The 11,621-nt window shown below is 38.4% G+C and overlaps 1 protein-coding gene across 1 annotated transcript; it reads left to right on the forward strand.

Annotated features, from left to right (window-relative positions):
* The first annotated feature begins 4,034 nt into the window (after positions 1-4,034).
* LOC107805021 (secreted RxLR effector protein 161-like) lies at positions 4,035-4,694 on the forward strand. Its single transcript, XM_016628995.1, has 2 exons — positions 4,035-4,149; positions 4,267-4,694. The coding sequence occupies exons 1-2, from the start codon at positions 4,035-4,037 to the stop codon at positions 4,692-4,694; spliced, it is 543 nt and encodes a 180-aa protein (XP_016484481.1).
* The last annotated feature ends 6,927 nt before the right edge of the window (positions 4,695-11,621 follow it).

Below are 11,621 nucleotides of genomic sequence, written 5' to 3' on the forward strand. Positions count from 1 at the left end.
TTACTTTGTATTTTGATAATCTAACAAACTTATCATCCAGAACCAGATAAGTAACCTGTTACATATTTACAAGACCTTGAGATCACAAAGTTCCAGGTTGGGATCCAGCGCTTGGGAAAGCAAGGTGATTGCTATTTACTGAATCAAAGGACTTGCAGGAGCTGACCATAGAAGACCTGGTTAGAAATATGAAGACCTACAAGATGAAGAGGAAGATGGACAATGAAAGAAGAGAACCAAAGAAAGAAAAGAACCTGGTACTCAAAGCTGATAGCAATGACTCAAGTGAGGAAGAGTGGAAGGAACAACTGAGGAAACAGGTCCCTACCAATTCCGAGGAGACTGTATGAAGTCAACTCTCCAGCAGGAAATTTACTGCCTGCACACACTATTGTACAGGAACAGTACATCAGTCAACTTTCTGTGGAAGGCTTTTTACCTACCTTGCTTACAACATTGTAAGTGATATCACACAAGTATAAATACAATCAAGGAAGGTAAAATAACTTACTTTATGAGAGAACCAGATAAAGGACCTGAAGTATGCCTAGTATAATTATTCAAGTTAATCGACTCAAGATAATCTGGGCAGTGTGCCTTTAGACTCACAAGAACCAGATTAGGGACCTGATCCCTTGGTGTTCCCCTGACAGAAGTATAAGTCAACTATATAGCTGGAAAGCAACTGCAGAAAGTGACTGCCTGCAACTGTACACACAACAGTTCAGTAGACAGTGCAGCAGTCACTTCCCATTAAGAAGAGGCATGTACTAACCAAGATTTGACATCACTAAAGTGATGTCTTTTGTAGTATAAACTTGGTGCAAGGCACAAGACAATTCCTCTCCAAGACTTGCAAAAATCAGAAACGAAAATCCTCTCTCAAGTGCTTGCCACAACCTCTCTCAAGAACAAAGCTGTTGCAACCTCAAGGACCGAATCCAAGATTGAAGATATCTTAAGTCCTTAGGTTTGTTGAGTCTTTGTTATTTTTTCTTTATTGTAACTCCTATCTTACTTTTTAGAAGTTGTTTTTAGGAAACCCAAAATTCGTAAACTCTCCAGTTTATGTTGTGACTAGGTTTAGTCATAAGTTAAAAATTTTGTAACTAGAAAGTTATAAAATGGCTTATAATAAGTGTTATTACAAGTTAGAGTGATTGAAGTCTTTGTAATAGAGTTATTACAAAGTGGCTTGTGGTGAGAGTATCACAAGTTAGTCAAAGTCTTTGTAACTAGAGAGTCACAAAGTGGCTTGTGGTGAGAGTACCACAAGTTATTTGAGTTAAATCCTTTGTAATAAAGTTATTACAAAGTGGCTTGTAATAGAGGTTTACAAGTTAGTGAAGTTGAAAGCCTACAAGTGTAGGTCGTGGTTTTTGTCCCCTTGAGTTGGGATTTTTCCAGTAAAAATCCTCAATATTTTTTATTTACTACCGAGCTACTGTAGGACCAAATAGAGAACCTGATTCCCTATACTGGCTGGTTTTACAGTCTGTTGCTTACAGTGGGAACTTATCCTATGATTCATTTACATACTTGTTCAGTAGTTAGCACTGTACCAAACTTATATAGGACCAGATCGCTATACACTTTGGTTCATTAGTATTTTCAGTGGAAACGCATAAAGAATTCGGTTCTCTATACAGTCTGGTGGACGCTTAGTTTCTAACAATTGGTATCATAGCGTGTTCTTTCTAAAAGGTTAATACCTATATCTAGATGGTTGCTCCACCAAAATTCGAGGAAAGTCAATCAACCAATAGACCACAAAGATTTTAGAAGATGGTTCGTAAAAATGGTGGGATCCCAAAGAAAGGAAGTTCCAACAGGAATTTCAAAGGAAATGATTGTTGCCATAAGTATGGAAAGCCTGGACACTTCATCAAAGACTGCCCATTTCTGAAACAAGAGCATTACAAACACAACTCTGACAAAGTAGCAAAAAGGAACCCGGTTCTTGACAAACGATTCAGCCGAAAAAGTGCAGCTGACAATGTTGTAAAGCAAGCTCTTGCTGCATGGGGAGACTCCTCCAGTGAATCAGAAGAGGAACCAGATGTAGAAAGCAGCTTCATGATGCCAGTACAAAATGAAGCAAAGGAGTATGATTCATTGTTTGCATTGATGGCTCAGTCCGATGAGGATGACAATGATGAGGTAAATTTCAGGGATGTTCAGAGAAATCTGAAGTCTTACTCTTCGAAGAAATTGATGTCATTAGCAAATGTTCTAATTGATACATATTATTGTTTTGTTAATGATAATGATGCCCTAATCATAGAGCTAGGAGATGCTGAACAATCTAGAGATGATTTGATGGTAGTGGTTGTTGACTTGAAGGAAACCATAGAGAACCTTAGCAAAGAAAAGAATAATCTAGTAGAGAAAATTGCAGCTAATGAGCAAGAAAGGGATGATATGGTAGCTTCCATTGAAAATTTAAGGGAACAAGTGTAAGAAGTAACTAAAGAACATAAATTATTGAAAAAGCAAACAAAAAAATGGATGGACAACACTGAAAGAGAGAGGAAGTGGCAAGAGAGGCTCAACTTGAGCTTGAGAGTAAGCTTAAGAAAGTTAAAACAAGTCTTGTTGTTGAGCTTGAAAAGAATAGACAACTTCAGGAGGATTTAAAAAGGGTTAAAAATGATCTTGATAAGTCACTAAAATGGACCCGGTCCTCTGATGTGATAACGTCTATATACAGGAGTAATGGTAGAAACAAGCAAGGCATCGGGTTTCAAAAGGCTAAAACCTCTTATAATCCCCATAGAAAGTATGTAATTGTAGTTGATAATAGGTTGTCCACTCACTATGGTCAAACTGGTCATTACAAGCACTCTTGTAAAGTTAAAACTCAATCTTTGCATAAAAATAAAGTTTTTTGTTGAAAAGAGGCGTACTGATGAGGAACCTGGTTCCCAGAAAAGAAAATATGTGTTGCCTGCATGGGCAAAAAGAAGTTTGATCCGCCTGTTCTATCATTATAAAGGACCCAAGCTGGCTTGGGTTCCTAAGTCTAATCATTGATTTAGTGCACAGGGAATAGTGAAAGGGAGCAGTCAACAGTGGTACATGGATAGTGATTGCTCGAAACTCATGACTGGAAGAACAAATAATTTCCTTTCACTGAAGGCCCTGCAAAGAGGGAGTGTATCCTTCGAAAATGGCAAGAAGGGATACATTTTGGGAGTTGGAAGGATCGAGAAGTCTCTTTCCCACTCTATTGAAAATGCGTACTTCGTGAAGACGTTGAAGTATAGCTTGCTGGAAGGACTTGGTTCGTGGTCTACCAAATTCAAATTTCAAAGAGCAAAGAGTGTGTGATGCATGTGCTAAGGGAAATATCTGATGTTTCAAAAAAGTAAGGCTGATATGATGAGCCAGATGAAGGAGGCAAGTGAAGACAATGTCACATCCTCTTCCACTTCTCAAAAGGAACCTGGTACCCCAATTACTACCACTGAAGCTGAAGAAAGAGTTGGAGATGCAGTGCAAGGTACCCCACAAGTAGCAGAACAAGGAGTGCAGGGAAATCCATTGCAATGCAAGAGGAACTATATCAATTTGAAAGAAACAAGGTATGGCACTTGGTACCTCGACCCTCAGACAGAACCATCATAGGGACCAGGTGGGTATTCAGGAATAAGCTGGATGAACATGGAAATACTACAAGGAACAAAGCAAGGCTTGTTGTCCAAGGATACAATCAGGAGGAAGGGATCAATTATGATGAGACCTTTGCCCTAGTAGCTCGCATGGTAGCTACTAGGATCCTCATTTCCCTTGCTTCACATATGGAATTCACCCTATTCCAAAGGAATGTGAAGAGTGCCTTCCTGAATGGTTTTCTCAAGGAAGAAGTCTATATCAAGCTATCTCCAGGTTTTGAACGTCATGAACATCCTGAACATGTATTCAAATTGGATAAGGCACTGTAAGGATTGAAGCAGGCCCCTAGAGCCTGGTACGAAAGACTATCCAAGTCTCTCTTAGAAAATGGCTTCACAAGAGGAAAGATTGACAGTACAATGTCTTTGAAGAAATGGGGAAGGAACCTGCTCATTGTTCAGACTTATGTGGATGACATCATATTTGGAGATACAACTGACTCATTATGTGAAGAATTTTCTAAATTCATAGGAAGTGAGTTTGAAATGAGTATGATGGGGAAACTGAATGTCTTCCTGGTCTTAAAGTGAAGCAGTCCATAAAGGGAACGTGTATCAGTCAGCAGAAATAAATCAAAGAACTCTTGAAAAGGTTTGATATGGAAGCATCAAAGGGGAATCATTGGATCTCTACTCTACCTTACTGCCAGCAGGTCAGACATTGTATTTAGTGTGGGATTATGTACAAGGTTCCAATCAAATTCTAAGGAATCTCATCCGAAGGCTGCTAAGAGAATTCTGAGATACTTTAAGGGCACACAGAACCTGGTTCTGTACTATCCTTTAGGTGGCAATTTCAACCTTATTGGTTATACTGACGCTGATTATGCAGGCTATCTGGTGAACAAGAAAAGCACATCTGAAATGGCTCATTTCCTTGGATCATGTTTTAGCTCATGGGGTATAAGGAAACAAAACTCAGTGGCTTTCTCAATAGCTGAAGGAGAATATGTTACAGCTGCCTCGTGCTCATTCACGTTGGATCAAGCAACAATTGGAAGATTTTTGTGTATACACTGATTGTGTACCACTTCTATGTAGCAACACAAGTGCTCTCAACATGGCAAAGAACCCGGTTCAACACAAGAGAACCAAGCACATTGATGTTAGATACCATTTTCTTAGGGACAATGTCGAAAAGGTTCTGATTTGTATGAAGTTCTAAAAGACAAAGGATCGGGTAGTAGACATCTTCACCAAGGCGCTAAGCAGGGAACAATGTGAAAGAAATCTTCTAGAGTTGGGGTTGATCAAGCTCAACTAAGGACCTGGTCCCTCGATGATTGGCTATGTTAAGAAGGAAAGGTACAATGCTAAAAAGTATTTTTGGGCGACATCTAACTCAAATCTATTCTGTTACAGGTATACACATATGGCAGTCTTAGGACAAAAACAAGTAAGAGTGGCATTGCATTTCTAGGGGTCTTTGCTCAAAATTTTCAAAAACCGTCAAGGAACCTGGTTCTTGTGACTCAGTTTAGTAGTCTCTCCAATACTTATATGCCTTTTTAAGCTGCTGAAGTGTCATGTCATTAATTTATTTCTTCCTTTCTCATGCATCTCCTCCTACCTTTTGAAGTCCAAAAATGTTAAACCTTTTTCTGAATTGACCCGTTGTCCCAAAAAGCCACTTCTTTATCTTACACCCAATTAAAACCGATTATTTTCTTCAAAACCAAAATCAACCTTGTCTCAAAAAGAATCCTTCTCTCCAAATATGTCAGAAGTAAACCTAACTCTGTCACCTTCCAAAATACTAACTCTATCTAAATCAAACCCCCAAGAAGTCTTTGGTATATTTTAATGAGTTTAACTAAAAAGGAACGGGGTAGATCTAATATTCTAGAGTGTGAGGCTGAAATTGTTGTTGGGTTTGTAGAAGCCTTGAAGGATGAAGAAATTTGTGAATCTACTGAAAAAGAGGGGAACTGAATGAGGGACCCGGTCCCTAAAATCCTTCTTAGGATGTTAATTTTAATGATGATCTTTTTCTCTTGGGTTCTATGCTTAAATGAACCTCTGATCCAGTAAAAAGTATTGAGAAAAACAAGTTGATTGATGATGAAGTAGTGTAACCTGCTGATGTGGTGATTGTGGAATAGAGGATGAAGTGAAAGAATCTCCATTTGTGAAAACAAAATGGAGAACAAAGTGTTGGCTGAGAAAGATGCAGCAGATGATAATGGTAAACAGATTGAGAAAAAGAAGAGGGAGACACGACTGCTCAAGGATAGAAAGGGTAGTGTAAGTGAGGAACTTGGTTCCTTATAGAAGCAAAAGGTTGAGCCATTAGGTTTGGAAGGAGAACACGTTTAAGTCTCAAAATGTGTTGTAAGGCAGAGTGTTGACTCTGATATTGCTGAAAAATGGAGGAACTTCTTGATATTGTTGATTTCCAAAAATAGAATCACTTCTTTGTTCCTCCAAGTCCCAATGTTTATGAAGAAGAAGTAAAAACTTCTATGTTTTACGTGATATAATGATGCTATATGTGCATGGGACTGAGTCTATTTTTTATGAGACGAAGCTTGGGGAGATTTTTGGTGATCTGATTGATGGTGCAACCTACTCAGATAGGTTGCAAACCTGGTCCTCGAGGACCCTTGGCAGAATAGAGTGCTAAGTTGAAGGGTGAGAAGAAAGATTGAGGAAACAAGTGGCGGAACTGAGAGAGAAGATGATCATTGATCAAAGGAGAGTAAATGAATGAATGAACAAACTCATCAAGGCCTTATCCCCTTACTTTTCCTCCTGCCCAGTGATCCATGTCTTTCACTCCTAAATTCCCTTGACTTCTTATCTTCTTTTGATCCCTATATTTGATGACATTGGTACTTTAGTTGTTTAAATTGTCATATTATGTATTGTTGAAACTACTATGCTTTTATTATGATTAATCCACTACGGGCAATAACTCTATTTTGTGCACTGACATTCACTTGTTGTTCTTGTTATTGTTTATGTTGTGTTGCCCAAGTGCCCTGAGTTAATGTTCCTGAACTTCTTTTTGGTTGTGCTTCTTCTGTTATTCTTTTCAATTATGCCAAAAGGGGGAAGTTATATAGGTGTCAACATGGGGGAGTAATAGAATAGAATTGATATGTTGTGTTGTGCATGAAAGATAGCTCTGCTTCGCAGGGGGGTTGCTGATAATATGTTGATTATAGATCTGATCCACAGGAAACATGTGAGGAATCTGGTTCTCTAGAGGAATATTAATTTTAGGCTTGTCATCATCAAAAGGGGGAAATTGATAAGTTATGGTACCTTGAGTTTTGATGATTTTCCAAACAATCTTGAGGAACCAGTTGTGATCAGCTCCTTAGGTTTGGTTCTCATGGGGAATATGGTTGATTCGTAGGGGGAACAATGTGGAGATCTGGTTCTCAGGGGAATATCAATTCTAAGTTTGTCATCATTAAAAAGGGGGAAATAGATAGGTTACAAGTACCTTGGACATAAGTACTTTACTTTGTGTTTTGATGATCTAAGAAACTTACCATCCAGAACCAGATAAGGAACCTTTAAACATTTACAAGACCTTGAGATCACAAAGTTCCAGGTTGGGATCCAGCCCTTGGAAAAGCAAGGTGACTGCTATTTACTGAATCAAAGGACTTGCAGGAGCTGACCATAGAAGAGCTGGTTGGAAATCTGAAGACCTGCGAGAACAGGAAGATAGACAGTGAAAGAAGAGAACCAAAGAAAGAAAAGAACCTGGTACTCAAAGATGATAGCAATGACTCAAGTGAGGAAGAGTGGAAGGAACAACTGAGGAAATAGGTCCCTACTAGTTCCGAGGAGACTGTATGAAGTCAACTCTCCAGCAAGAAAGTTGTTGCCTGCACACGCTATTGTACAGGAATAGTGCAGCAGTCAACTTTCTGTGGAAGGCTTTTTACCTACCTTGTTTACATCATTGTAAGTGATGTCACACAAGTATAAATACAATCAAGGAATGTAAAATAACTTACTTCACGAGAGAACCAGATAAAGGACCTGAAGTATGACTGGTACAATCATTCAAGTTAATCGACTCAAGATAACCTGGGCAGTGTGCCTTTGGACTCACAAGAACCAGATTAGGGACCTGATCCCTTGGTGTTCTCCTGACAGAAGTATAAGTCAACTATATAGCTGGAAAGCAACTGCAGAAAGTGACTGCCTGCAATTGTACACGCAACAGTTCAGCGGACAGTGCAGCAATCACTTCCCATTGAGAAGAGGCATGTACTAACCAAGAATTGAAAACACTAAAGTGATGTCTTTAGTAGTATAAACTTGGTGCAAGGCACAAGACAATTCCTCTCCAAGACTTGCAAAAATCAAAAACGAAAATCCTTTCCCAGGTGCTTGCCGCAACCTCTCTCAAGAACAAAGCTGCTACAACCTCAAGGACCGGATCCAAGATTGAAGACATCTTAAGTCCTTAGGTTTGTTGAGTCTTTGTTATTTGTTCTTTATTGTAACTCCTATCTTGCTTTTTAGAAGCTGTTTTTAAGAAACCCAAAATCCGTAAACTCTTCAGTTTATGTTGTGACTAGGTTTAGTCATAAGTTAAAATCTTTATAACTAGAGAGTATAAAGTGGCTTGTAATAAGTGTTATTACAAGTTAGAGTGATTGAAGTCTTTGTAATAGAGTTATTACAAAGTGGCTTGTGGTGAGAGTATCACAAGTTAGTCAAAGTATTTATAATTAGAGAGTCACAAAGTGGCTTGTGGTGAGAGTACCACAAGTTAGTTGAGTTGAATCCTTTGTAATAGAGTTATTACAAAGTGGCTTGTAATAGGGGTTTACAAGTTAGTGAAGTTGAAAGCCTACAAGTGTAGGTCATGGTTTATGTCCCCTTGAGTTGAGATTTTTCCACGTAAAAATCTGTGTTTTTTATTTACTGCCGAGCTACTGCGTGACCAAATAGATGTTATGCCCCCTCTTTCTCGCAAAATCGGGTTTATGACATTTGGAAGGATAACTCGTTTCCTTTTGGAGATTGGGTTTGAATAGAAAAGTCGCCACCTAATGATTTAAGTACATTAGGACACTAGAAAGGTTTGATTTGAACAACCAGAGATTGGGTAAGGGCTTGAAATTATCCCAAGGGGAAGGTGTTGGCATCCCTCAGGATCCACTAGTGTGGTTCCCGGCCAGGCAATTATTGTGACTTTAGTGCAAGTAACACATAGGCAAATAATGGCTTTAAATAAGAGGGAATTTTCACGTAATGGTTACAAATAAACAAAAGTAAGAAAAAGGAACTAAAAGAAATGATTCTCTTAAAAGCAATAGTTTAAAAAGACTTAAAAGAAACAAAGAAAACAAAGGAAAGGGGGTTCCTAGGTTTATTAATAATATGGATCACCCCCCACAACATCCGGTAATCACTCCTCAGTGAGGGGCTACACGTGATGTTATTGCATGGTCATCATATCCATATCTACCCTTTCCCACTCTGTTAAGGTATTAAAGCGCGGAACGGTCTCGTTTACTTATTGCATGCTATTACCCGCCCCAATCCTATCAGCCCCGGAGGCACTTGGGACTACTAATCTTAGAGGGAGGAGGTATTGGGCTTATTTGTGATTTCAAAAGGTAAAATACTAAGGTGACAAACAAAACACATATAGCAAGTTTGGGGGAAGCATATAAACAAATAAAAGGGCTCAAACAGACCTCCTTTAAACCAAAGAAAGCACATAATGTAGCACGACTTGCATGTACTATTTAAGGTCTGATTAAAACTTAAAGGGTCGAGGTAGACTGATTTATTACATAGTTTAGATAAGAAGCCCGAATCAGGCCTGCTTGCTGGTTGTAGCATATAAAATCTGATTCAGTTTATAAACTTTCACCCTATGGCTTGCCTAAGTGCTGGACGAAGACCTATAGGCGTGATATCTACTGATTCCAGAAACGATGAAGTAAACATGAATACATACTGAAGAAAGAAAGGCGAGTTTTTAGCAAAAGAGCATACGACACTATTACTGGTTTTAGACTTATAAGCGAGTGAAACGATTCAAACTAGATTAATAGTTCCTATAGGCATGCTTTCTATGCGTTGTTGATTTTAAACCCCTTTTAACAGACATGGTAAAATGCGAAAACCGTATAAACATGATATCTAGGTGTTGAATTTCATTTAAGGCCTATGAACATGATATCTAATTGTGGTTGATTGATTAAGACCTATAAACATGATTGCCTAATGAAGAATGTATATGCAAGATTCAGAAAGACCTATAGGCATATTTTCTATGTACGTATGCAGGATTCAAATTTCCAGGTAATTATAAACATGGTATCTATATGAGAGAATGCAGAATCCCTACAGACATGGTATCTATATGAGGAATGCAGAATTCAAGAAGTGACCTATAGGCAGGATATCTATACGAGAGTGCAGAGATTCAGAAATAACCTATAAGCATGATATCTATATGAGAGTGCAGAAATTCAGAACTACACCTATAGATAGGATATCTACCCTTCACATAGTTATCCCCTCCCTTTTCACTAGCCATCCCCAAGAGTTTATTACAAAATTATTATAGCCCAGAAAAAAAAAATACATCAGAAATTAAAAGGTACAACCAAGGAGAGCTTGAGTCAGACTTCCTGTCTGAAATATGAAGTAAACCAACTCCAAGAGATCATATTTTAAAGCATTTCTACCATTTGGATGTGTCAGAATTCCCTAAGAATTTCATAAGAACTTCGGGAAGTGCTTACACCCAAATGTATCACCAGATTAGGACATAGTGTAGTGTGGAAGAGCCAGCCCTCAGGTGTACAAGTTCAGAGGGAACTCAAGGTCCCAAGGTAAGGCTCACAAGAGGGGGCAGAACTTAGGAACTAAAAGGAAGTGCAAGTGCAAAAGTAGAATTCTGAAAGGGGAAAGGGGAAAGGGGAATAACTTAAAATCAGTACACATAAGGGTGTAGGGAATGGGGGAATTTGCAAGAGCAAATGAAAAGCAGGCTGATGGGCACACCCAGCAATGGGAGATGTTGGCACACCCTCCAGCCTGTTTGCTTAGAGGTTAAGACCCCATTGGTTCAAACTTAATTCATGGGCAAGAATTCACATTGCCATGACTTAAGTCACAACTCTCAAATACATAGGGGTAATGGGGATAGGTAGAAAGGATTCACAGCAGAAACAGGCAGAAAGATATGAGCATACCAACTTAAATATTGAATTTTACAGAAACAGTAAAGTAGGCATGGATATAAAAGTTGTAAATGAACACAAGACTATTATGTGAATCCTTGTGTGTAAATAAGAGAAAATACTATTATGTGTAAATAAGAGTTCAAAAAGATTGTGAAAGTGTCTTGTGTCTGTGAAGAGGGTCGTGCCTCTTATAGCGTAAAATCAGGCAGGAATAAGGTAAGAAAATAGTTGAGGAACTGATTGTCAATCAATTACACAAGACTCCCTTTAATTAAGGGATTCAGATTCAAAACGGGTAAAAATCATTTAAAGAAAGAATTTGAATAAACATTTTGTGCAAAGCATGCAATTAGGGGCAAATACATAAAAGGTTATTTTAAGGACAGGGTTTTGAAGTACACGGTTGTATAAATAAGGTAAGAAAATCAATTAGTAGCCAGTAAATCAAATGGTCAGGGATCTTGTAATTACTGATCCATGAATGAACCAAGTCATAAAAGCTGAGAAAGGTTTTGAAATTAAGTCGAGTCATGAGAAAAATCAGAAAAAAAGGAAGGAAAATCAATTAGTCCTATTCAAAAGGAAATCTGAACTAATCGTAAATTTGAAAACCCCTTTAGGGGGGGTTCATCACATATGAAGAGCATACAAACATGCTGAGTTGAAAGAAGATGTTGCCATTGCAAAATCAGTAGGAAAATCCAGTGTAGAAGAGTTTAGTAAAAAGCCAGAATTTTATGAAAACAAAGATGCCCAAACTCGGTTCAAAGAC

Source organism: Nicotiana tabacum, chromosome 8, assembly GCF_000715075.1.
Source record: "Nicotiana tabacum cultivar K326 chromosome 8, ASM71507v2, whole genome shotgun sequence".
Classification (NCBI taxonomy): domain Eukaryota; kingdom Viridiplantae; phylum Streptophyta; class Magnoliopsida; order Solanales; family Solanaceae; genus Nicotiana; species Nicotiana tabacum.